We start from the raw sequence: 27,296 nt of genomic DNA on the forward strand, positions 1-27,296 counted from the left end.
GGCTGGATCCGGCCTAATTGCCTTCTAAATCCGGCCCACAGACGGTCTGGGAATCAGCATGTTTTTACATGAGTAGAATGTGTCCTTTTATTTAAAATGCATCTCTGGGTTATTTGTGGGGTATAGGAATTCGTTCAACCCCCCACCCCCCAAAAAAATAGTCGCCAAAACAGAATGCCTAGTTGCCATTTTGGGGGGCCAAGATGGCTTGAAAGTTGCATTTTTCAATACAAGCTTTTGGTTCCTGAAATTCATTCTGATGGTGCAGATAAAATATCGTGGATAGAATTCTACAGGATGTGCTGCTCATGTGTGAAAACAGTGGGGATCCAAAGATCCCCAAGCTTGCGTCTCCAGATGGTGGAGCTGCCAGTCGCCATCCTGGCACCTGGGCATCTTCACTTGGTCGCAAGTGGTCGATAGCCAGGCGCAAAATGCACCTGGCGAATTTCGAACACTGAGGTGGGGGTATTGACTATGGTTGATGGGGCAATGCCCCATCTGCTCAAATGGACCAGCTTCCACTGGTTCAGAGTGTTTGTGGCGCCACCCATTAATCTTGCTTTAATACTTATTTTATTAATTATTGGTTCTTAATGTCTGTGTATCACATTTACTCCAAGGAGCTCAGGGTGGTCTACACCGTTTGTTTATTCTCCTCCCCAACCTCTCAGTTTCTATCCTCATAACAGCCTGAGAGCATGGGGAGTGGGATCCTGGTCTGCCAGCTTCCAGTCCCAACACTCTCATCTCTACGCTCCTCTGACCTTGTAAAATGGGGCACATTGCTGGGGCAGAGAGAATGTCTATCCCAAGGAGACAGGATCTGAATGCTCTGGCAGCATGAAGAGAACATCAACAGTGTAATTAATGTTTGAGTGATGTAAAAGCAGAGAACAGATTAATAAGGTTATAGCAAAATATGCAGGAATGAAAGACTAATAAACCAAGGAAAGAGGAGGAGGGAAGTCGCTGGATATCTAACAGTATGTAAAATGTTTATTTTAAGGTGTAAAATTGAAAACTTAAAAATATATTTTTTAAAAGAGAGAGAGAGGATCTGAATGATGAACCCCCTTATGCTTGATGCTCACAGTCAATCAGGTTCTTGCTCACTCTTCCCCTCTCCCGTTTATAGTTATGTGTAATTTCCTCACACCTTAATGACTGAACTTGTAATTCTTCTGATGGATGAGGTCATAGTTGCTCATCATCCTCTTAACACGGCTTGTTTAATTGGTTTCCTTGAGTCAGAGCCAGTGGGGATCAATGAACAAAGCGCTCACTTAGGATCGGAGGGCCTGATCTCACAGGGACACAGGAAGCTGCCTTGTAACTGAGTCAGACCCTTGGCCCATGTAGCACAGTATTGCTTACACTGGCTGGCAGCAGCTGTCCACAGTTCCAGACATTCCAAGAGAATGAACCTGGGAGCTTCTTGTGCAAAGTAGGTGATCTACCACGGAGCTATGAACTTTTCTCCACATTTCACATCTGCTCTGGCTTCTTTGCACAGAAAGTGGCTACGGTGTGCTTTGGTTCTGGAGAAGGGGAACTTAAAATACTGTCCTCCTTCACATGATTGTCATGGGAGCAAAAGTAACATGAACAACAGCCTAAGTGAGTGTACTTCCTTGCCTCGGAATTGTGTAGGTACGGACTGGACCCTGGCTAGCACTTGCCCCCTTGCGGCCACTAAAAAGGACCCAGCAGAATTGTCTGTGGGTGTCTGCACACTATTGGAACAAGTAGCGTCTTAAAACTGGTGTAACCACTGCAACTTGAAGGTATGCTGGAAATGGTCCTTTGGTGCAGATAACGAGAGTCCAGAAGTTCTGGGAGCAAGGGTGCTAGTTGTGATTTTTAAGGCACTCCTACGTTTGCGGTGTTGGCGTGACCTCCTTCAGCTTGGCAAGCAAACCATGAGGACCAGAAACTTAAGGCCCAATTCAGCTACCCTGTTCTGGTAGCAGAAGCCAGTGCAAAGATTCCCACTAGTCCAGTGAGATTTCCCTGCTTCCTACCCCACCCCACCTTCCCAAAATCTGCTCTGGAGGATCAGATGAACCCTCAAAACACCTGTGGGATGGGAGGAGAAGGGAGAGCCTTTCTGCAGGTTAAGCTATGCTGAATTTCCACCCTTTGGGTTGTATTCAACTAAGCTGTACTCAGAGTAGACCCACTAAAATTAATGAACCAAGGTAATCACGCCTGTTAACTTCAGTGGGTCTACTCTGAGTAGGCTACAGCTTTGTTTTTGGTGACAAAGTGAGAAATCCAATACTTTTTGGGGGGAGATATGATGATCTGCACTGCAGGGTACATTCTGAGCCCTCCTTGCCTTAAATGCAGCCTTCCAGAGGGGACGGGCAAAGTCAAGCTTAAAAAGGGTGTGAGGAAGAGAAAAGGCGAAAACTTGGAGGAGGATTGCTATGTACAACAAGGGCCAGGAATGTTAAACAGCTTAGGCTTGGGGGTGGGAGAGGCGTGACTCTGGTATGATAGTAACTCCTCACAGCCCCTCCCGAAAACTCTCACTCCTTTTCCCAGTGAGGGACCGATTCCATGGGCTGAGAACACACAAACACTGCCTTCTGTACTGAGTGAGACGGGCCATTGTTCCATCGAGCTCAGTACTGTCCACCTGGACTGCTAGCAGCTTTCTGGGATATTTGAGGTAACCTTGTTGTCGTTTAGCTGGAGGGGCCTGAGATTGGACCCGAGGCCCACTGCGTATACCAGGGGTCAGCAACCTTTTCCAGCTGTGGGCCGGTCCACCGTCCCTCAGACCTTGTGGTGGGCCGGACTATATTTTTTTTTTGGGGGGGGTGAATGAATTCCTATGCCCCACAAATAACCCAGGGATGCATTTTAACTAAAAACACACATTCCACTCATGTAAAAACACCAAGCAGGCCTCACAAATAACCCAGAGGTGCATTTTAAATAAAAGGACACATTCTACTCATGTGAAAACACGCTGATTCCTGGACCATCCGTGGGCCGGATTTAGAAGGCGATTGGGCCGCATCCGGCCCCCGGGCCTTAGGTTGCCTACCCCAGCATATACGGCAGCCTCTTTGCCTCTGAGCTGTCGCCCCCAAGAGAAGGCTGGAGCCAGGGAGCATTTGACCCAAAGTTGTGCGCCGAACATCATTCTCTTCCAGTGAGTCTGAGCTGATCTGTTTCCTTCCCTGCAAAGACTGACCTTTCTGGTTCCTGTGCGAAGGTACACATTGTGCTTTAAAAGCTTGCTAAATCACATGCAAAGTTTGACAGGTGCTTTTGTAGCAAAGAGGTACTTCGCTCTCAGTGAGGTCTTCCCTCCCAACACTCCCTTAACTTTCATGTGAAACGGTAGATTTGAGGTAGGCTATAAAGTAGGGTTTCCCAGACTTGGGTCTCCAGCTGTTTCTTGACTACAGTTCCTATTATTCCAAGCTAGCAGGACCAGTAGTCAGGGATGATGGGCATTGTAGTCCAAAAACAGCTGGAGGCCCAAGTTTGGGGAAATTTAGCAATCAACCCCTCTTGCCAGGGAACTCTAGGAATTGTAGCTCTGAGGGTGGAGTAGGGGGTCTCGTGACAACTCTCGACACCCTTAACAAACCGCAGTTCCCAGGATTATTTCAGGGACATAAGAACATAATGACGAGCCTGCTGGGATCAGGCCAGTGCCTCAGCGAGTGCAGCCTCACAGCTGTCTAGCAGGCATCCCCAAACTCTCCCTCCAGATGTTTTGGGGCTACAGCTCCCATCATCCCTAGCTAACAGGACAAGTGGTCAGGGATAATGGGAATTGTAGTCCCAAAACATCTGGAGGGCCGAGTTTGGGGATGCCTGGTCTAAAGTTCCATGCTGCTGCTTTAACTGTAGAGTGCATATGGGGCCTTTATAAAGATTGTGCGCATGGATGGTTTTTTTTAATAGAACACGTAACATCCACAGAGCCTAGGACTTGCCGATCAGAAGGTCGGCGGTTTGAATCCCAGTGACAGAGTGAGCTCCCGTTGCTCTGTCCCTGCTCCTGCCAACCTAGCAGTTTGAAAGCACAAAAAGCAAGTTCAGTGGTACCTCGGGTTACATACGCTTCAGGTTACAGACTCTGCTAATCCAGAAATATTACCTCGGGTTAAGAACTTTGCTTCAGGATGAGAACAGAAATCGTGCAGCAGCGGCAGCAGGAGGCCCCATTAGCTAAAGTGGTGCTTCAGGTTAAGAACAGTTTCAGGTTAAGAACAGACCTCCAGAACGAATTAAGTTCTTAACCCGAGGTACCACTGTAGATAAATAGGTACCGCTCCGGCGGGAAGGTAAACGGCGTTTCCGTGCGCTGCTCTGGTTCGCCAGAAGCGACTTAGTCATGCTGCCCACATGACCCGGAAGCTGTACGCCGGCTCCCTCAGCCAATAAAGCGAGATGAGCGCTGCAGCACCAGAGTCATGCGCAACTGGACCTAATGGTCAGGGGTCCCTTTACCTTTTTAACATCTGTGTGGTGCAGTGGTTAGGATGTTGGACTGGGGTTCAAATCCCCAGTTCGCCTTGAAGCTTATTGGGCCACTTGCTACCTCTCAGCCTAACACACCTTGCAGGGTTGTACTGGGTCCTTCAGGGTCCTTGAAGGAAAGGTGGGGTACAAATACAGTGAGTAAATAGGAAAAGAAAATGCAACCTCGTGTTGAGCGATAGTGGAATATAAATCAGGTCCCTCCTGGGCTACTCCTTCGTAATGGGAGGCAGTCTTCGCTTTCCCTTCTATGGAGTTTTCCGCCCTCCCAAGTGCCCTTCCCTGCTCTTCCTTTTTTATCCCCTCCAGATGCTATTTTCACCCTTCTGGCATGCCTATTATTCTGTGCTTTGTCCGCTTGGAGCTTCCTTCTCTCCCTGCCCATCCAGCCCCTCTTCCGTTCTCAAAGCGAGTTAAATTCCCACTGGGCCAGAGCATCCCATTTCTTTCCTTTTGTCCCTTCTCCAGGCTGACACGCACAAGACAGGAGCTCTCTCTGCCTGGCTGACTCCCATCCAAACCCTTTTTAAAATTATTTATCTGCCTCGTCCTTTGGAAGCGGCCGGCTGGTGTCCCCGTCATTCTTGGCCGAGTTGCAAGTCTTGCGTCCTGATAGTTCCCAGGCAAGCTAAATATGGTTAACTGAAGCAGGGCCCTCCGAAACCTGCCTCCCTGTGAGTCAGGCTGCTGCGCGCTTCTCCCATGACCCTCCGTCCTCATCCTGGCCCAGCCGTCTCTGTGGGCATGCTGGAGAGAAAAAGCTGTGTGCTGCGCCCAATCTGGAAATCATCTGGGTGGGATGGTGGATCCTCTTGCAACAGTTCTTCTTCTCTTGCTGGCTTCTGCTGAATGAAAGCGCTTCTTTCTGGTGGCAAAGCTGTTGCGCCAGCATCATTTGTTGCCTGTAGTGGGGGAGAGCAGTGCAGTTCTGCTTTGGCTGGGGCCCGGGCATTTGGGAATTGTAGGGAGGCAGGAAGACCAACAGTAAAGGTAAAGGGACCCCAGACCATTAGCTCCAGTTGTGGCCGACTCTGGGGTTGCGGCGCTCATCTCGCTTTATTGGCCGAGGGAGCCGGCGTACAGCTTCCGGGTCATGTGGCCAGCAGGACTGAGCTGCTTCTGGCAAACCAGAGCAGCGCACGGAAACGCCGTTTACCTTCCCGCAGGAGCGGTACCTATTTATCTACTTGCACTTGATGTGCTTTCGAACTGCTAGGTTGGCAGGAGCAGGGACCAAGCAACGGGAGCTCACCCCGTCGCGGGGATTCGAACCGCCAACCTTCTGATCGGCAAGCCCTAGGCTCAGTGGTTTAGCCCTCAGCGCCACCTGCGTCCCAAGACCAACAGTAGGTAGAGTCAAAGCCATTGATTGATTTAGATACCCCTGGCTGGTTGTAAGTAAGAAGACATGGAGATAAGAAGAAAAGGAGAGCCTCCTGGATCAGGCCTGTGGCTCATGTAGTCAGGAATCCTCTTTGCATGGTGGCCGGCCAGAGGAAAACCCCGCACGCAGCACCTGAGTGCAGCAGTGTGCGTTTTGTTTTACATGTGATTCCACATTTACGTGGGTGTTACATTCCGAACCCCCCTGCGCATACAAAAAATTGCGCAAAATGGGGAGCAGAGTCCTCCTGGCTCCTGAGGAGACCTACCCCAGAGCCCAAAGAAGACCTCTTCAGGCTCCAGGGAGGGTCTCCTCGTGAGCCAGAGTGTCAGCAGGGCTTTGCTGAGGCTTCTCAGCATCCTTCCTTCCTTCAAAGTATTTTTTTAATATTTTATTTTAAATTGAAGTGACTCACCCTTGAACCTTAACAGTGAAGGGTAGGTCATAGATTGAATAAATAATAATATTAACGGGACTAAAGTTATCCCGCTGCATGTTTGTGTGTTAGATATGCGTGCTAAGAATGCAAATTCATTTCGGTTGTTGTAGAGAGAAGGGTTTCTGAGGAGTGAGGTGTGTGTTAACTATCCCCTTCCTTTTAACTCTCCATAAATGACATCACAGGGGAAGAATTTGGGCTGTTGGGTCAACCTGGGGGTAGTAGCCAGGTTGATCTTCCTTTTCCTAGCAGCTTGGTGACAAATGCCTTTTTTTTTTTTTTTGCTGTCCCACCCATATATATCCCTTCGGCCAACACCATACAGGAAAATCAGGTTCTGCAGGCCTCTACATCGCCCTGAAGACTGACAGAACCCTCACCCCTCTCTCTCCAGCAGCTGACAGGTCTTTGGAAACAGATTTTGTAGCACAGGTGACTCTGGTGGTTGAAATGCAAGTAGAAATTAAATAGGCACCGATGAGGAAGTTAAGTCGGTTATGATACATTGGGCCAGAGACTTTGGCTATAACATACAATTTGAGGATTGGGAAAAACTATGGAAAGAAAATTTAAAATTTACAGCATGTATGACGTTAAAAGAAAATGTTATGAAAATGTTTTATAGATGGTATATAACACCGGTAAAATTAGCGAAAATGTATAAGACTTGTAACAAGTGTTGGAAATGTAAAGATAAAGAAGGGTCTTTTTACCATATGTGGTGGGAATGTAAGAAAGTGAAAGGCTTCTGGGAAAGGATATATAATGAATTGAAGAAGATTCTAAAATATACATTTATAAAGAAACCAGAGGTCTTTCTGTTAGGAATATTAGGAAATGAGATAAAGAGAAAGGATTGTAAATTTTTCCAATATGCAGTGACAGCGGCAAGAGTGTTACTGGCCCAGAAATGGAAACAACAGGAAATACCGACGGTGGAAGAATGGAGAATGAAGCTGTTAGACTATGCGGAGTTGGACAAATTGACAGGGAAGATTAGATATTTAAGAGACCAAAAGTTCATCGAGGACTGGGGGAAATTTGTGGAATATCTGGAAAGTATAAGTGAGGGACAGATAACGCTAGAGGGATTTAAAGAAGTACTGTGAAAAATTGAGAAGTATTGTTTAAAGGGAATAGAAAAGAAAGATATAAATAATGACAATATAAACCTAAGGAATGCGTAACTTGAATAATGACTATGGATGATTTACGGAAAAGCTGAAGGAAGTCCAGAAAAGAAATAATTTGTGAAAAATTGGATGTGAAATTAGTATGTGTTGTTGTTTTTGTTGTAAACTAATAAAAATTATTTCGAAATTAAATAGGGACCTGTAGCTCTCAACTAGTTCCAGCCCAAAGGCTGGTGCCTCTGAAGAATTGTGTGGCTGAGCCCTGCTGGATTGGAGCAAAAGCCCACCTAGTTCTCCATCTTGCTTTCTGTAGTGGCCAAGCACATGCCTCCAGGGAGCTATCTAGGCTGAGAGAGAATCATAGAATTGTAGAGTTGGAAGGGACTCAGTGGATCATCTAGTCCAACCCCCTGCAATGCAGGAATATGCAGCTGTCCCACACGGGGATCAAACCTGCAACCTTGGCATTATCAGCACCACTCAGGGCTTGGAGGCAAGAGCTTTTCCCACTGTTGTCCCCTGAACCTGGGTTCTACTTGGCCTTCATGATGACTAGTGGCCATTGGTAGACTTCTCCTCCATAAATTTGTCTAATTGCCCTTTTTAAAAGCCATTTGAGGTTGTGTGTCCATCAGCACATCTTAGGGCAGTGAATTCTGCTGATTAGGTAGACAGGGTATGAAGAAGTTATGCCGTGGACCCAAGTTCTAGAAGTATGGGAAACTGGGAGGAAAAACTTAATTTTTCTCCATACTGCGAATAAATGTATTGTGCCACTCCTTAGTATTCAATTTTTCTTCTAAAAAAACTCCCCAGCCTTCCCCAAATGCTTTAGCTCTGGAGTTCTGAGTGAAAACTGGTTTCTCCTTGACACTGGATTTCTCTGGTCAAACCACTCTCTCCACACACCTCTGCTCTGTGTCATATAGAAAATGCAGGAAAACAGGTCGCCTACATCACAGGGTTCTTGAGCGTGCAAGCCACAGTGCTTTGTCTCTGTGCTTGTTCGGTTCCTACTAGATCGGCCTGGTCAGCAGAAAATGAAAGATAGCAGTTGAGTGTTGCGCTTCAAAAAAGGAAAAATAAATATTCTTAAAGCCGAGGTTGATGTTTGGGATATTTTAATTTATTTTGCCTTTGGGGGAAGGTTTAGAAACATCCATCCCAAAACAAAGAAAATCTGTTTGTGGGCAAGGACAGGTCCCTCTCCTTCACAGACAGAGTTTTCCTTCCACGTTATATGTGTGTAATTGTATGCACACAAGCACACACTCCAAGCCAGAAGCATCCTTTGCCTACGTTCGCCTGCCAAAGAAATTTCAACAACAAAAGGCCTGCTTCTGATGATTGTTGGGGCTGCAGGACTTGTCACCTGGGAGGCTGAGCTGGAAACGCCAAACAGATGGGGCCTGGCATGGGGAAGTGAGCGGAGCTGGAAAGCTGAAACATCCAGATTGTTCCCATTCCAAATCTGGCACAGAGCGCCCCCCCCCCCCCTCGAAAGACACTCGCCCCAGCTCTCGCTCTAACAAGGGCTTTATTCTGCTAGTTATATTTCCACCCGGACTTATTTGGACAAATTCATTTCTTTTCTCTCTCTCTTTTCCTGCAGTTGCTTTCCAGGTAGAAAACTGACCGCTTGCCCTCTGCCACTTTTTCCCACCCTTCTGCCAGTTCTTTCATTTGCTAATAGCTTCTTAGACTTCGATTTGATTTCCGCTATGAGTAGGGTCACTGATGTTCCCATTGTATGGATTGGGAAAACTGAGCCAGGGATAGTGATTTGTCCAAGGCAGGGTCCTGGACTTAAGGTGGTTGGGATATGCTAGTAACTGTCACCTCACTCAGCGATGATGGGGGAACTCCTCCAGCGTAGAGAATGCCATTTTTTCTCAGCTTAAAGCCTGGGGTGTGTACTTACAAACACCTAAATGCACACTAACAAAGCCATTTCATGTGCTGCTTTCACTGTAGGAGATGTTGAAGGCAAAAGGAGCAAGCTACACTTTCCTGTACGTTTTTGTGGAAGCTTCCTGCCCAAGCTCTTTGAGAGGGGAGATTTAATATACACATTTTTAGTTCACTCTTCACTACGCTGTCCCAGGACAGGCTGTGGTCTAAACCACTGAGCCTCTTGGGCTTGCCGATCAGAAGGTTGGCCGTTTGAATCCCCGTGACAGAGTGAGCTCCCGTTGCTCTGTTCCAGCTCCTGCCAACCTAGCAGTTTGAAAGCATACCAGTGCAAGTAGATAAATAGGTACCGCTGTGGTGGGAAGGTAAATGGCATTTCCGTGCACTCTGGTTTCCATCACAGTGTTCCATTGCACCAGAAGCAGTTTAGTCATGCTGGCCACATGACCCGGAAAGCTGTCTGTGGACAAACACTGGCTCCCTCGGCCTGAAAGTGAGATGAGCGCTGCAACCCCATAGTCGCCTTTGACTGGACTTAACCGTCCAGGGGTCCTTTACCTCCCCCCCCCCATACATCTCAATACAGCAAGCAATGCATAAACCTTACTAGACCATGAATAGAACCAAATCAGTGGCAGTGAGAAAGAGCAACAGCACTGCAATGGAAGGGGTTTTCTGACCTCCTTCACCCAAAGCCTGTGCAGAATGGTGGGTCCTCTTGACCTCAGTGTTGAAACGTATACAGTGATGAGACCAGACGCAGCTCAAAAGGGAGGGCATTTCACAACTGGGAGGCTACTACAGAGAAGTCCCTGTCAGAGCATTCCCTGCAGATCTCAACACCTGAACATGAGAGAAGTCACTACTTCAGAAATGTCGGGCCCCAAGTCACTTCGGGCTCTGTATGTCAATGTAAGCACCTTCTAGTGGGTTTAAGGTTTTACTAAGTAGCATTTTAATCTCTTGTTTTCTTTTAGATTATAACCTGCACTTTGGGATAGAAATGTGGACTCAATGAATAACCTCATACAGCATTTGGATTTTTTGTTTTTAAGTTGCCAGAATTTGAAGAATGCTGGCTTCAGAATAAAGCAAATCCCCCTTGGTTAAGAGTAACCAATCTGCTCTCCAGATGCTGTCGGACTACAACTCCCATCAGCCCCAGGATGATAGTTCAGCTGCATCTGGAAAGCACTACGTTGGCTCCCCTCCATTGTCATAGATGTAGGAGTTGTAAGTTTGTCTCTCAGATTCCCCCCACTCCTTCAGAGGTCTGCCAGTTGCCGCTCCATCATAATGTTGCTCTGTGCCTGATTGGCTTAGCTCTTTTTGGCAAAATTAGCTAAAAGCAAGTAAAATATGATCTGCCGGTTTCTCATCTTCCCCTTCTAATCGTAATTCTGTGCTGTTTCCCTACCCTGCTCAGCCCCGCTGTGGCTTCGTGCAATTACCTGCCAGTTAATGAGTATTTCTTGGGAATTTAAAAGTCTGGATGCCTGGACTTCGTGGAAGCAGAGATCTCTCTAATAGTGGGCTGTGTGGTTAATACTGGAAATGAATTCCATAAAGGCTTGGCTTGACTATTACACCAACATTTTTTCTATACTCAGTTCCACTTCAGTGCTAAATCAGAGCCTGTACCAATTGTACCCAAACCAGATCTGAAGATGCTGTTCAGTTGGCTCTGATCAGATTGAGCAATGGGTGGTTGGTACTGGCTATTTGGAGATGTTAGGGATTGAATATAGGGCCCTTCTGCATGCAAAGCAATGACCTAGAACCCCTCCAGTTGTCTACCTAAGCAGGCAGCACCTCAGTATCTGGTTGTTAACCAGAAGGTTGGTGGTTTGAACCTGCACAAGGATGGCTGTGGGCAGGATTCCTGTATCGCAGGGGGTTGGGCTAGATGATCCTTGGTGTCCCTTCCAACTCTTAGATACTATAATCTATGATCACTTTGATCAGGGTTGAGGAACCTGTGGCTCTCAAGATGTTAATGGACTACAGCTCCCAGCTAGTGAAGCCAGCGTTCGGGGGGTGATGGGAGCTGTAGTCCAGCAACACCTGAAAGGTCATCCCTTTCCTGAGGTAGAGTGTTGAATTGGCAACAGGGGGAGCTGTGGGCTGCGAGACCCCTGCTCAGCTCTACAGTTCATTGGGTGACGTTGGGCTAACCACGCTCTCGGCCTACCTCGCAGGGTCATTGTGAGGAGGAAAGGGGAGGGACCAGGCACCCCACTCCGGGCTCCTTGGTGGACAGGGTGGGAATAATAAATGAGAGGTAGTTGAGAGTGCTCAAAAGGCTGGGTAAATGGCAAAAGGTGTAGTGAATTGTTTTCCAGTGGCAGCCTGGTTGGAAACCTAACTTCAGACGAGCCTTGCCAGAAATGCCCCAACTGTCTTCTCAGAGGGATAGAGGGAAGGAAATTTCAGGAGAAGAAAGGACAGGGCTAAATAGACAGAGTAGTGCTAATTTTCTAATCTTGTGTATTCTTAAAGCCGCTTGTTAACGGTGTCATGGTTTCTATATGTCTATTAAGGATTAATCCTCTTCTCCCCCCAGAATTGGAGTCTTCAGCATATAGTGTCTATACTTCATTTTCATGTCCATGGAACCTGCAGCGGGTGTATCTCTTGCTTTAGATGCCCCCAAATGACCTTTTGGGGGGGGGTTCATTTGAGCAGCTTTTATCTGACAACACAGTTGGACAGGGCTGCCCCCCTACCCATTTGGGACCTGCATAGGACCTTTGCTGCAGATGGATCTTGGCTCGAAAACCTCAGCAGCCCCCTCCTCTGCTTCCCCCACCCCCTCCCTTCGTTCAGGCAGAACTTGGTGGGCGTTTAGAAACTGGAGACGTTTTTCGTGGAGAATCGGGTCTCTGTTTCCAGCCGGTCTCTGCTGTGTCCTTTGCCCCGGCTTGGAAAGTTCCCCAGGGCTCCTTGCGGCCTTCTGCGCCCTGAATAAAGCCATTGTGTTGGCGGGCTCCCACTCGCCTTCCCGAAAAGAGGGAGGGGAGAGGAGGGGTGGACCCCTCTGAACTCTTTCCTCAGGCCTGAGGCCTGCCTGACAGCGGGGAGGGTTGCCTAGTGAGTGAGTTCCCAGTCCAGAAGAAGAGCAAAGTTGGTTGGGACTGTGATTCCTAAACAGAAATGCATGCAGGAGTGAAGAAACCTTTCACGAGTTCATTCCCCCTTGCCGTTTCCATCTGTCTCAACTGCTGGTGGGACCAAGCTCTCACTTTCGCCAACTGGCCTGCGCCCCCTCCCTCACATGCACGACCCCCTCCTTTCCCTGAGAGCGTTGGCAGCAGCTGATCCGACGTGCCAGCCACGAGCCGGGTGCCAGCTTTCGGACAGCGGGCTAACAAAAGGCACGTTTTCTGACTTGTGCTGAGTGGCGCACGCTAGGCAATTCTTGGGCCATGAGCTCATGGCACCGGCAGGAAATGGTTGGTGCCAAGGGGGGGGGGTTGTAGATGGATGAGGAGGGCACATGGGTGGACTGGTATTCTGACATCAACCTTCGCGTGGCTTGACTTGGCTTTGCAGCTTCCTGCCCTCCAGGCAAGGGGGACGCAAAGTCTAGAAATGGAGGCGGTTTTGCGATGAAGATTTCTGCGAAGCTTGAAAACTTGCCCATTCCTACCTGCACTTTTATCTCAGTTGCCCCAATAATGAAGAACCTCTTTTCTTTTTTCTTTTATCTACTTTGGCTCTCTTCATAAATTCCATCCTTCTGACAGTCTGTATAGTCAAAATGTTTCAGCTGTGTCACATTTTCCATCTATTTATCGACCTCTGCAGTGCAGGCTATTTTAGGCTGATTTTTTAAAAATATAATTCTTCCTTTCCTTTCCTTGATTCTCTTTCTGTGCTGGAGAGGGGGCAGTCCAAATTTGGAATATTGGGATAAAGGGGTGCTGGGTGAAGCACCAGCTCCCAAGAGTTCACCCAGAAGCAGCCCGTGGACCACGGATACGAGGATTATTTTTCCCCCTGTGAAAGGGTGTGCATCCCTTTGAGGGAGGTATTTTGGGGTCCAGAGTTGATGGTGGGGAGCAATGTAGCCAGCAGCGGGAGGAACCAGACCCCAAAGTAGGGTACCCCTTTCCCCCATCTCTTTCTTTCCTTCTACCCCTTCTTTCTCTTCCTCTCCACCCAACAGCTGCCAAGGGGTACAGATACCTTTGCCAGTGGTGTGAACTGATTGCTTACCTTGCAATCTGCTATTCTTTCCATTACACCATCTATTTTGCTTTTCCTCTCCCTCCAGAGTCCAGTCTTCCACCTCACATGTCTGAAATTTTGGTTCCCCTTTTTTTTGCTGTAGGCTTGTAGATCCCACAAAGATCAGTTCTTAGAAGTCTTGGAAAAGTCTGCCCAGTCTTATGACGCCGGCTTCCTGCAAGCTTATGAGGGGGGCTTGACCTTGTTGTATAGAAATATATTTGCTGTGATGGAGGTTATAATAGTCTTTAAGGCTAAATGTAGTGAATATTGATTGCAATTTACAGTAACTGGGCTGCAAGAGAGAGAGGGAGAGAGATTTTCATATTTCCCTCCGTGATGGAGAGCGGGGCTTTCCTGCCAGAGAGAGATGGCTCCATCCTTCCTTGCCCACGGTTTCTACGCCATTAAGGCTTCCTCACTGCAAGCTTATGCTCCAGTTTCCTTTGCAGCTCACTAATGGTTTCCTGCCTTTATTAACCTTTTGCTTAATTGAGTTGGGGGGTGGTTTACATCACCCTGACTCAATGGGATCACACTGGGGTGGGGAACTAGATGCCTGATGGGCCAAATGTGGCCCTTTAGGCCTCTCTTTATGGCCTCCTCGCTAGGCCAGCCTTTCACCAGCCCTCCTTAGGGGTGTTTGTGCCTGCCTTGAATTCTGATAATTCTTTAATCTAAAGGCAGCCCTATATTGGGAGGTTTTTAATGCCTGATGGTTTTATTATGTTTTTAGATATGCTGTAAGCTGCCCAGAGTGTGTGGGGTATAAATAATAAATATATTATTATTATTATTATTATTATTATTATTATTATTATTATTCTGGTTTGGGTGCAGACTAGGAAAGGGAGTGTGTAAGAGCTAGCCTACTGTAAAGGGGTAAAAATTATATCCATTGCTCCACCCAATTTTTGTCTCCATCAGTCTATTCTGTTTGCTAAGCAAACGTCTGTGTTTGCACACCACAAACTTGAGGCCAGTCTCCCCTGCAACTCCTTGCTTAATAGTCTGGGTCTTTCGCCTCTGGCGCCAAAGTCTTTTGTATTGATCCAAAAGTTCCTTGCTACCTTCTGGGGGGGGGGCTTCCATCCCTTGCCCCCCCCCCAAATCCCTGGTTCTAATTACCCTAGTTCAGATCTGCAATTAGTAATTTCGGGATTTCAGGTGAGCTCTACCAAGAGAAGGCAGGCTGTCTTTCCGGGGATATTGTTCTCTAGGTGGGCATTGTCTTCCATTCATACTTTTGGCTGAGTTCTAGATGGGCCGGATCCAATCTTGGGGGAAAGGGACATGTGTCCTTGAGGGATACAGTCTCTGTGGATCTTTTCTTGGTCATTTGAAATGGATACAGCGAGGGGGCGAGGGGAGCTTCTCCCACAGGTCTGGTTACCACTCTGTTTTATATACTGCAAATTGTTTTACCCTCTCTTCTGTTTTGCCTTCGCTCCCCGGAGCCCCAACCATAGCATCAGATCGATTTGAACTCATTACTTCTCCCCTGGAGTCCGGCCAGAGGCTCCATTATCTGTGCTGAGCCGGGAATCAGCCCAACCACCAGCCCACCTGCAAGCTTCCGTCTGTTCCTCCCTGACTCCTTGGAGATGCTTTGAGGGTGTATAGAAGGGGCTGGAGGAAGAGGGGGCAGGTTGAGGAGAGAGTCAACTCAGCATGTTTGCTTTCTCTCTTGTGCGGTTCAGTAATGATATCTAGTTTCTTTCAAGCCATTTAAGTGAGCCACCCCTTTCCCTCTATATTTCTCTCTGCCTTTTGTCAGAGAACTCCAAAGTCTTGTCATAAAGCATGTCAGGCCTTGTTCTGAAGGTTGGGTGCTTTCTAACAATGCATCCCTTCCACGCTGAAGCTCCAACCCCTCTCCACCCCTCCCTGCATCTCCTTCCATCAAAGACTGCAGCGCTTAAAACCATCTCCCGTTGTCCTTGGAGTGACTTAGTTCCTGCATCCAGGGCTGGGGACAAGAAGTATGCAGCTAGGAAGGAAGGCAGTCGGAAGGGATTGAGGGATGTGCTCAGGGTTTCTCTTTCCCAGCAGTGGGGAATCTTTTCCAGCCCGAGGGCCACATCCTGTTCTGGGGCAGCTTTCTGGGGGCCGCATTCCAGTGGCGGGCATGTCCACGGGCAAAAGTGGGGTGGCTCAATGAATGTGAACACTTTGTTGTAGTTTAGTCGCTTAGTCGTGTCCGACTCTTTGTGACCCCATGGACCAGAGCACGCCAGGCACTCCTGTCTTCCACTGCCTCCCGCAGTTTGGTCAAACTCATGCTGGTAGCTTCGAGAACACTGTCCATCTTGTCCTCTGTCGTCCCCTTCTCCTTGTGCCCTCCATCTTTCCCAACATGGTCTTTTCCAGGGAGGCTTCTCTTCTTATGAGGTGGCCAAAGTATTGGCCATACATCACTACTGGGAAAACCATAGCTCTAACTACCGTATTTTTCGCTCTATAAGACGCACAGGCCATAACACGCACGTAGTTTTTAGAGGAGGAAAACAAGAAAAAAAATATTCTAAACAAAATAGTGGATATATGATTTTTGTGGTTCATGCTGTGGCCACAGACATGTGATCTGACAGTGAGTTTGGAGTAGCCAAATGCAAAAATCCTGAGGATCCATGTGGATCCATGCTTTGTAACCATGGAGGAGGGAAGGAAGGGGAACCATGGATCCTCTGCTCACGACTGCAGCAGATCCCCCCTGCCACCCACAGGCATTCGCTCCATAACATGCACAGACATTTCCCTTTACTTTCTAGGAGGAAAAAAGTGAGTGTTATGGTGCAAAAAATACGGTATATGGACCTTTGTTGGCAAGGTGATGTCTCTGCTTTTTAAGATGCTGTCTAGGTTTGTCATTGCTTTTCTCCCAAGAAGCAGGCGTCTTTTAATTTTGTGACTGCAGTCACCATCTGCAGTGATCATGGAGCCCAAGAAAGTAAAATCTCTCACTGCCTCCGTTTCTTCCCCATCTATTTGCCAGGAGGTGGTAGGACCAGTGGCCATGATCTTAGTTTTTTTGATGTTGAGCTTCAGACCATATTTTGCGCTCTCCTCTTCCACCTCATTAAAAGATGTAAACGCTACCTTAGAAGAAGAACGATACTAGTTTCTACACACTCAAACCACCCATCTTTAACCTCCAACCTGGCAAGGGAGAGGCATTATCACAGCTCAGTGACACATTCTGGCCAGGCAAGGAATGGCTGAGGAGGAAGTATCACCTGGAGAAAATCCTGAGGACCAAATACACTAAGGAGCTGATGTTCTCTCTGCCATGCTGCCTGCCCATTAGCTGGTTGAATTTTCATCTCCAGCTGGGCATGGACCCAGGTGTCAATGGTTCTCAATCACCAGCTAGTTAGTAAAAGGCTGGCTCTAGAACGTGACTCTGTGGCCGGCTTGGTGACGCATTACATGACAGGGCAAATGCTCATCCACTGGGCTTATGGCCCATCTTTAACTGGATTTTCATAAATGTCCCTGCCAATTGGATGGACATTTTGCTGGTTCAGCAGTAAAAAGCAAATATGATAGATGGGACCAGGCGACCCATGTCCGCAGTTGTGTGTGACCTAAAGGACGTGGAGAAATTTCATGTAGAACCTTTGCCAACCTGGTGCCCTCCAGATGTTTGAGACTACAGCTCTCACCAGCCTTGGCCAGCACAACTGTGCTGGTTGGCACCTCTCAGACGTTTTGAGTTACAGATCCCAAAGTTACCAGGCTCCCAGTGGCTGTTACAGTAAACTAAAGAAATGGAAGAACCAAATTATAGGTGCTGCTTTCTCAGTCTGTGGAAGAGGAAGTTTAAGAAATGGTGAACGGCACGCACCAGTGAAAGGAGAAGTTTGAATCTTGGCTGGTGTTAATGTAAAAATTGCTCAAGCTGTCAAACAGGGGAGTTGAACAAACAAGAGGGCCCAGCAGTCTTGAAAGCTGCACAAGAGGGTTTTCATCTGTGACCCTTCCTCTACATTTAGAAAAAGCAATAAAGGTGTCCAGTGTTACTTTAAGAGGCAGGAGGAGCTCTATATTCAGAATAAGCACCCTCCAACTCAAGGAGACGGTGCTATCCTGTTCCTATTGTACTTGTAGGATTTCCATGGAGATTTGGTTGGCCTCTGGGTATTTCCACCTATTTTCAGGTGGGATTAAATTACACACCACAACAAAACGTCTTCCCTTTTTTAAAAAGGACTTTTAGAGGTAAGGAGGTGACAGGAAGATGTGCTGGATAACATTTGCTTGACACAGTGTTGTCTAGCCTCCTAGCAAGCAAGTTGTAGTGAATGCTAAATAAACAGGTTGTCTGGAAGTGACTTGTGGGAAGAGGACTTGGGAAACAGGCTCCCCAATGTTCTTACATTAGCTATGGCTGAGCTTCATAGAACTGTAGTCTCTTAATGGCCACCGATCTTGAGTGACCAATCAGATGCCCATCATGGGTTTCCTTTTCTTATTATTTATTTCTTGCTCACAAGTGGAGAATAGGTGTCCCTTTTTCTTTCTGCTGCCTTGTGAGGGGGGTATTCCAAGAGAAAAAAGCTATGGGCAGAATGTGGGCTTTTGTGGCAGTCTGTCCCTTGCAGCCCACGATACGGGCACTGAACACCAGTCTCAGACATATCAAGGCGCCATTTTGGAAGAACCGCTTCTGCTTCTCTTGTGTGGTTGGTGGCTGTGTGTGTTACTTCTGTGGTGGAGCCTTCCCCTGCTGGTTGTCAGAATTAAATTTCCGACCGCCATACTTGTGGGTCCTTGATTCAGAATTATAATGTTGTCAAAAAACGATGCATGTGATTAACTCTTGTTAAGATGAGGCTATAGGAACTTGGGAAGATAAGCAAGTTGAGAAAGCTGAGATGGTCACTGAAGGCAATGGTGGTCTTCTCCAGCCTTCCCCTTTAGGGGTTCAGGTCTTCTCAGAGGGTTCTTGCTGTCATATCCTGCTTCTGGCCTTTCCAGAGGCATCTGAAAAAAAACACACCTCCTTCCCTGCAGACCATCCTGGGCATTAGGATCAGCTATGGGGCCCTATTGGTAGTTCAACCACCCTCAGAGGTTTGGAGGTCGTGGTGGAAGCCTTTGAGAGGCCCTAGGCTGTGGAATTCCCTCTCTAAAGAGGTCCATCTGACATCTTCAACATATAGTTTAAATTCAGTGTTGCAGATGCACCTCTTTACCCTTGGCTTTGACATCTAATGGACGTGTTTTAGGACCAACCCTGCTATTGTGACTGTAAGTTCTTAATGCTGATTTTTAAAATTTCTGTAAGCTGCCCTGGGACCTGGTGGAGGGTATGTCTCTCGCTGTTTGTGGAAGCAGTGTCTCAGTAGCACATGGAAACAACACCGGTGTCTCTCCCTCCCTCCCCAAATCTGCTTTGTCCAGATAAAGCAAAGAACACCAGCAGAAGTAATTTGGGATTTCCTTGTAGGATGGAGGTGGGGTGGGGGTGGTACTCTAATCCCACCAGCTAAATGCACATGTAATGCCATATATACACGTCCAAGCCTATTCTGTTTGTCTGTTGTCTGGATGAATCAAACCCCAGCAGATGTTCAACAAAAGGGCCATATCCCCCCAGACGGGTCCAGCATCCTGCTTGGGGGGTCTGTGATGTCATCGCGGAACAAATGGGAGGTGGAGAATGGGCGGGCAGGATATGGCTGGTGGTGAGGAGGAAGAAGAGAAGAGGGTAATTGGAGCAGCCTGGCAGGTCTGCCCGCAGCTGGGGTTGAATAGAAACCTACTTGTGTAGGGGCCTAATCTCCGGATCCTCCACCTGTTCCCTTGCAAACAGCATCTGGAAAGTCACTTTAGTGGGTGCAGCCAATTTCCCTTTCTTGGGCTTGATAGAAACAGCAGCCTCTGTGTGTGCATCTTGGAGGAAACGCAGCTGCTGTTTCCCCTGTCCTTCCAGACTTTAAAAATAAGAATAAAAGCCCCGGGCCAAGATAGGCCTGGAAAAAAGCCAATTATGTGACTCACAGAAAGGATTCCTACCATTCACCTGTGAATTTTTGATAAATTTTATGTCTACTTCTTTTTCGAGTTTGATCTTATCGGCATTTTATTATGAATATTTTATATTGTTCTATGTAAACTGCTTAAAGGTTGTTGTTTTTTTGCTGATTAAGGGGTATATGCATCTTGATGGGAAAATAAAGAAATGCCCTAGCCTCTGGGAAATAGAACAAGGGAGAAGATACTTTTTTTTTTTTTTACTGGAGAAACTAGTCTTCAGTATAAAATAGTGGAAGCAGTTGTGTTTTTTTAGTGTAATATAGAATTCCTCACATGGGGATGGTTTGAGGGTGGGATGGGATACAGGGTGTGTGGCTGAGTTAGAAAGTCTTACTGGTTTCTTGCATAAGATGGAAGCCTCTTCCAACTGAAGAGACACACTATCATGAACTGGGAAACATTCATAAAGGAAGTGTACTCTGCACATGCTCTGAGGTACTTTGCTCGTAGGCTTAGGATGGTGATGATTATACACTCTCTCTTTTTTCCCTTTCCACACTGGCAGCTCTTTGATGCTCAATAGGTACATTTGTAAGCTGGTTTTATACCAATTTCAACTGTCATGGCTTCCCTCAAAGAATCCTGAGGCTTTCTGTGTAGTCAAGGTGCTGAATATTTGGCAAAGGATCCAGAATAGTTTCCTGGAGAGGCAGAAATGACTATTGAACCAGTTTAAAGACTTTCGGGGGTAAATATGGAATGACCTCTCCAGGAGTCTCCAGGGGAGAGGCCTTCAGAGACCAGCCATCCTCCCTGTTGCCAAGCAACCAGTACAGTCAATGGGAAATTCACATAAACTTATTGATACTTGGAGGGGACTGTGGGGGGTTCTTTTCTAATTTGTTTTAGTGATGTGAAAATGCCTCTTTAAAGATGATGCTTGCTACCTGTAGTTTTTAAAAGCACTTGTATTCTTTTTTTAAAAAAAATAATCCTGTCTGTTTGCGGTTAATCTTTTTTTTTTTTTAAAAAAGGTTTTTTTGCTATAATCCAGAACTGTGGGTGCTGTGGACCCCCAAATATTGGTGGAGTTCAATTATCTCTGACCATTGGCCATACTCCTTAGGGCCCTATCTGCATTATACATTTAAAACGGTATCGTACCACTTCAAACGGTCGCACCTTTCACACAAGGATATTGGGGAACTATAGTTCGTAGCGCTGAGTGTTGTTAGGGAACCGCTATTCCTCTCAGAGAGCTACAATTCCCAGAATTCATTGGGAAGATGGATTGATTGTTAAATCACTCTAGAAACTATAGCTTTGTGAGGGGAAAAAGGGATTTTGCCTAACAACTCTCAGCAGCCTTAACGGGATTCTTTGAGGGAAGACATGACTGTTTAAAGTGGTACGATGTTGCTTTAAATATATATTGTAGCCAGTACCTAGGACTGATGGGATTTGGAGTTCAACCACAACTGCAGGAAGACAGCATCTCCACCCCTGGATTAATGGGTGTGAACTGTGGTTAAAAGTATGATAACATATTAGGGGGAAAAGAACAACTTCTCCTTTGCTTTTAAGTGGGTGTGGTACAGATGTGAAATATTGCAGGGTATGTGAGTTGTACTCTCTTTTTTGGGGGGAGGGTAGAATGCTGTTGCCAATTAATTATATGGTTAGTATTTAGACAATTAATGGTAGGGGTTTTAATTGTACAGATATTCAGTTCATTAAGTGGTTAGAATTGATGTGTGAGAAAAGCAGTCAACCGTTCTAAAGTCAACCGTTCTTTTTTAGATCATGTGTGCAGATGTCACACCTGGTGTCTCAGAAGGGTTAAGTCCCTTTTATGTCCCAGGAGGCAAGGCTTCTTCTAAAATGAACCTGTGGGGTCTCCCCCCCTTTTTTTTTTTTAAAAAGGCTCAAAAATGGGCAATCAAAATGATTAAGAGGATGGGTGCTTCTGAATAGCAGTTGCTGGGAACCCCAGGAGGGGAGAATGTTGTTACACTCATGTCCTGCTTCTAGCAGCCGGATTATTATATTCTTATAAATACTTGTATTTTATTTTATTTTTTTAAAAATGTTTCCCAGAAATGTAACCATTTAACCAACTAGATGTTGCAGCCGCTGATGCTTAACATTGGGTGAAGAGCTTGCAAGGAAGGGAGACTAAAATAATCCGTGGAAGAAGTTAGTCTTGCAAATATTATGGGCTTTTGCCTGCTAGGAAATTCACAGCATGGGCATTGCATTCCTTCTTTCACTTGCTGGAGGTCCAAAAAAGAACACAGTGGACCCTCTGGATGCGAACTTAATTCTTTCACAACCCAAAAATAATGTAAATAGAGGCATGCTTCTACGCACGCGCACAGCGCGATTGAGCACTTCTGCGCATGCGTGTGCGGCAAAACCCAGAAGTATACATTTCCAGGTTTGCCGTGACCGTAACCCAGAGATTCCGTATCCAGAGGGATACGTAAGTAGAGGTATGACTGTATATTTTCCCAGAGAGGATTGGAAAGGGAGGACAAAAATTGCTCTCCCTAGAAAGCAGCTGAGGTGTTGCCTGGAGTTCTTATCTCAAATGTTTCCCCCCCTCTTTCTCTCAGGAGGAGCGGATAGCAATGTGGCAGTCTATATGCCGGATTTGGTGGAGGCAAAGCTTGGGGATACAGCCATTATCAAATGCGAATTCGCCCTCCCAGAGAATGGCAGCTACGTTTACGTCAACTGGTACTCGGTAAGTCAAAAGAGGGTTTGGGAAAGGTTGCTTTGGGGAGAGGGTTGGGAATGGAGAAACACCATAGTCCCCTCCTTAACTTGTGAAGGCAAGAAGTGCATAGTGGGCCAGGAACATGTTCTCTACCCTTGTTCCCAGCTTCCCTATGGGCTCCTCTTCTGACCTTCTCCTGTTGAGTGTGGAAGGTTGAAGAGGGCTTCTAAGTTCATTCTGCTTAGAGAACCATCCCCACAGGCTAGAACTCTGCACTATCAGGGTTCAGAATTATGAGGAGGCTTCAAAGTGCATTCAGCTGACCATGTGTAGAAAGCCCCTTTTGATGCAATGTGTTAAGGTTGGGGATAGGGCAGCTGTCGGACCCAGCATGTATTGGGGACGTTGTGGTGCCAGTGCATGGGCACCTAGTTCCTTACACATCTTTTTCTTTAGTATTTCAAACTGAATACCTAAAGAGGACTTGAGTCCTTGTGCTTTCATTGGGCTCAACCAGAGTTGAAAGTGAATGGAAGCTTTTGAGTGATGCAGAGCTATTTGTCACTCTGGAGGAACGCTCTGAATCATGGAATTATAGAATTGGAAGGGACCACGAGGGTCATCTTGTCCCAACCCCCTACAATGCAGGAATCTTTTGCTAAACATGGGGCTTGAACCTACAATCTGCAATTAGCCCCTTCACATTCCATTGTGCTTGTCCGCTTTGTCCAAAGCATGATCTTGTGCATTAATCATATTCCCCTCTCCCCTGGTCTCCCTTTTAAATCCCATTTTTCAGCAATCCTTTGTTGTATCTCACTGAAATCTCTCATTCTCTGCTTGCACCAAGTCCCCTCTACCCCCACCCTCACTGGCTTTTTATTAGTTCTTACCTCTCCTGCCAACCCTTCTCTAGCCTTACAGCGTACCGTATTTTTCGCTCTATAACACGCACCAGACCATAACACGCACATAGTTTTTAGAGGAGGAAAACAAGAAAAAAAAATTCTGAATGAAACAGTGGATGTATCATTTTTGTGCTTCATGCTGCGGCCACAGACATGTGATTTGACGGTGAGTTTGGGGTAGCCCAATGCAAAGATCCTGAGGATCCATGTGGATCCATGCTTTGTAACCACGTTTTTGCACCATTGCAGCCCCAGGCAACAGTGGGTGCGTGATTTTTTTGGTGCAGGCTGTAGCCATGGACATGCTATGTGATCTGATGGTGAATTTGGGGTGACCCAATGCAAAGATCCTGAGGATCCATGTGGATCCATGCTTTGTAACCACGTTTTTGCACCATTGCAGCCCCAGGCAACAGTGGGTGCGTGATTTTTTGGTGCAGGCTGTAGCCATGGACATGCTATGTGATCTGATGGTGAATTTGGGGTGACCCATTGCAAAGATCCTGAGGATCCATGTGGATCCGTGCTTTGTAACCATGTTTTTGCACCATTGCAGCCCTGTTTTTGCATCAGATCATTGCTATGTGATCTGATGGTGAATTTGGGGTGACTCAATGCAAAGATCCTGAGGATCCATGTGGATCCGTGATTGGAACCACGTTTTAAGTAGGGAGGGAAGGAAAAACATAGAAGCGACAAGGAGAGGGGTGTGCAGAGAAGCAGCTGGCTAAGAATGCAGGAGAGGGGTTTTACCGGAGGGAGGAAAGGCAGGCAAAAGTCCCCCCCCCCCCACAAGCCAGCCAGCCAGCTCTCTCTTTCTCTCCCCCCCCCCCCCAACCTGCATGTTGCCTTCGAGTCCCAGACGCACGGAGAGGAATTAGACGCTCTGCTTGCCTGGAGGGGAGGGGTTTTCTCTGCTCTTTGTTCCGTTTGAGCAAACACAGTAAGGAAACAGAAGCGGGTGGGCAGTAAGACCCTGAGGCAGAATGCAGGAAAGCAGCAGCTTTCCTCCCTTCTCCTGACGATTTGATATTTGCCTGATTTTTGCCTTCACTCGCGTTTGTCAGCTCCAGGGACCACACATTCGCTCAATAACACGCACAGACATTTCCCCTTACTTTTTAGGAGAAAAAATCTGCGTGTAATAGAGGGAAAAATACGGTAATTCCTTTGGGCTGAGGTCTTTACTGTGTTAAGCTGAATGTGGAAAGACTCGAGATAGACAAAAATAAGTACTTGACACTGTACATAGTTAAACTATGGAATTTGCTGTGACAGGATGTAGTGATTACTGCCAACTTTGGGCAGTTTTAAAAGGGGATTAGAAAATTCACAGAGGACAAGAATATCATGACTCCTATATCAGAGGCAGATTGCCCTTTGACTACCACTTGCTGGCGAACACATGTGGGAATGAACTGTTGCACTCACATCTTCCTTGTGGGCTTCCCATAAACATTCAGTTGGCCACAGTGGGAACAGAATGCTGGACTAGGTGGGCCTTTACTCTGATCCAGCAGGACTGAGTTCTTATAGGCTTTCCCACACTGCCATCATGTGGCAAATCACCCACTGGGCAGTCCCTCTAGGAGGAAAAAGCTCCTCCACCGTGACCTAACCCTGTTTCAAGGAAACTTCAGTAAACCAAATTTGGGGGTTTTTTGAATGAAGGCATTCTATAACTGTAGGCACCTGGCAACATCTCATTCTAACACTTTAACATTTTAAATACTGGTGAATTTTTAAGTAAACTTTCTTAATTGGCTAGATTTGCGCCACTTGTGTGTTGCATTTATTAAAATTCTTTAACTGAATGCAATGCACAAAGCCACCGTGTTGAAGACACAATAATAGTAAAAGCCTATGAATGCCTGTATGGAGGTAAGTCCTTCTCAATGGGACTTATTCCCATAGGATTGTGGCCTAAAAAATTCCAGGGTTTTTTAAAAATAGGAGCAGCTGTAAAGCACATCCTAATGAATTTGTGCAATGGAGTGTTGGCAGCTAAAATCGAAAGTGATTTATTGTGAGTTTCTTTTCTTTTTAAATAGATGGCACTTTTTGCTCTTCAGTATATTTCTTTCTTTCTTTCTTTCTTATTTACTTATTATTTCACAAAATTTATATATCACTTGATTGTAAGAAAACAAAAGTGGTTTACAAAAATATAAAAACATTAAAATTCTCAGTAAAGCACAGTTAAAGGCACTTAAAAATATTCAGAATATCTCTTCTGAACATCAGTGCAAAAGAGAGAGCATGCAGACATTCAGGAAATCGAGATCAAGGGGAGGCTGTTTGTGGCAGAAGCAATCTATGCACTATGCTTATTGCTTGGAAACTTGTGACATCAGAAACAAACCCACGCTTCCTGGTCCATTCATAAATGGACTGAATGATCTTTTAAATGTGTAAAAGCACGGGCAGCTGTTTAAACAGCATCAACAGTAGAAGTTGAGCTTCATTCATAGAAGAGGGCCAAAACTGGCAAAAATGCTTCAAACTCCTCCTGCGTGTTATCAACCTTCCGTGCTTCTCCCAGCCATTTGCCAGCTTGGATGTCCCTGTGCTCCTGAACAGCACTTCTTTTACTTTCGGAAGTCAGGACTCTTAACCCTTCCTGGCCTTCTCCACCCATGGACAGCTGTCAAGTCCTGTTGCCACAGGTGCTTCTCTCTCTTCAAACACGCATCCTCTCCTACTTGGCGTTGGCTACTGGCAGTAGGGCATGCATGACCTTGGATGGGAGGGGCGAGTTTTGCCCTCTATTTGCACTGTGGCATTGTAGTGCATGCTATCTCTCTCTCCCTGATGTTCTAGATGGAGAAGGGCAAAATGGAAAGGAAGAAGCTCATTTACATGGTCCAGGGCAAAGAACACCAAGATGAGCCTCCCAATGACCGGTTAAGCATCACACCTGATTTCTTCCTCAAGATTAACAAGGTGGTCCTGCAGGATGCCAAGAATTACGTGTGCCAGGTGGGGTTCGGCATGCACGGCGTCGCTGAGAACCGGAGTGAACTGCGTGTCTCCAGTGAGTGGTTCGGGGGGCCCTTATCCTACAACAGGTGCAATACACAGTGTTTTTGCAGTCCAGACCTTCCTCGGATTGCATACCTTGCTGGATTGCAAGTGGGATATGTGCTTAACTGTCCACAGGCAACCACACAACGCCCCCTTCATCCCAACTAGATTTGTTGTTAGTCACTGGGAGGCACATCCTTCACCACTGTGGTCCCCTGAACCTCACAGAATGGCTGTGCGCCTGATGCGTCGTTGCGCCAAGCTTTTCTTCTTCTTTTTTAATGCCCCCTCTGCCCCTGTTATCATGACACTTTCTCTATGCTCATGGCATTTGTTAGTGTCACAGTCGTGGGTTGGTTTGGCATTTGTATCCCACCTTCCTCCCGTAAGGGAACCCAAGGTGTGGTGCACATTTGGTTCCGACATACTGATCAGACTCGGGTCTCCTTACATTTAGAAAGGTGGCTGCTTCAAAGCGGCTTCAGAACACACCCTGGGACCCAAACTTTGTTCTTCTGCAGTTTGGTGGCAACCTTTTGCACTGGGGAAGCTGGGTTTTAACCCACTTGCGCTAATATTTATAGAGGTCAGCCTTGTAAATAAGCCCACAACAGTTGCTGGTCCGTAATTCTTGTTTATGTCATGGTGACCATGGAAAAGGGGAAAGACCCTTCCTTTGCACCTACCATGGAAATGCAGACCTTAAGCCAGGCTAGTAAAATAATTGCCTTCTGCCAAGCCGCCTAGCAGAGGAGGAACACAGTGAGCCATCCCTCCTTCCCCCAGACCAGTATGGAAACTGGGTGGGCTAGCAGAAGAGGTACAAACAACCCATCTCTCCTCTACCTCTTGAGTTACTAAATGCAAGGCTCGAGATCAGTCCTTCCATTCCCATGACACTGCCAAGAAGAGGAGAACAGGACCCAAGGAGTTTACATCTCTAAGTCCAACACTGGGGCAGGGGAGGGAAAAGTGACCAGAGGATGATATATGGTTATTTCAGTTAACAGACTTAAGCTTGGTTACAATAGAATATGGGGTCCGCCAAGGTTGGTTT

The 27,296-nt window shown here is 46.7% G+C and overlaps 1 protein-coding gene across 8 annotated transcripts in view; it reads left to right on the forward strand.

The window, feature by feature from the left end:
* MCAM (melanoma cell adhesion molecule) overlaps nucleotides 1-27,296 on the forward strand; it is a 56,269-nt gene that overhangs the window by 6,351 nt on the left and 22,622 nt on the right. For 5 of the 8 annotated variants that reach the window (XM_083588582.1, XM_083588578.1, XM_083588581.1 and 2 more), the window contains 2 exons: nucleotides 22,204-22,334; nucleotides 26,036-26,249. In XM_083588582.1, coding sequence (XP_083444708.1) covers nucleotides 22,204-22,334; nucleotides 26,036-26,249 — 345 coding nt within the window. Of the gene's footprint in view, nucleotides 1-12,635; nucleotides 12,751-19,976; nucleotides 20,084-20,896; nucleotides 21,204-22,203; nucleotides 22,335-26,035; nucleotides 26,250-27,296 lie in introns of those variants that run through there. The other 3 variants (XM_083588580.1, XM_083588583.1, XM_083588584.1) reach the window with 3 other exon arrangements.

The sequence above is a fragment of the Podarcis filfolensis genome (genome assembly GCF_964270895.1).
Source record: "Podarcis filfolensis genome assembly, chromosome: 15".
In the NCBI taxonomy this organism is placed as follows: Eukaryota; Metazoa; Chordata; class Lepidosauria; order Squamata; family Lacertidae; genus Podarcis; species Podarcis filfolensis.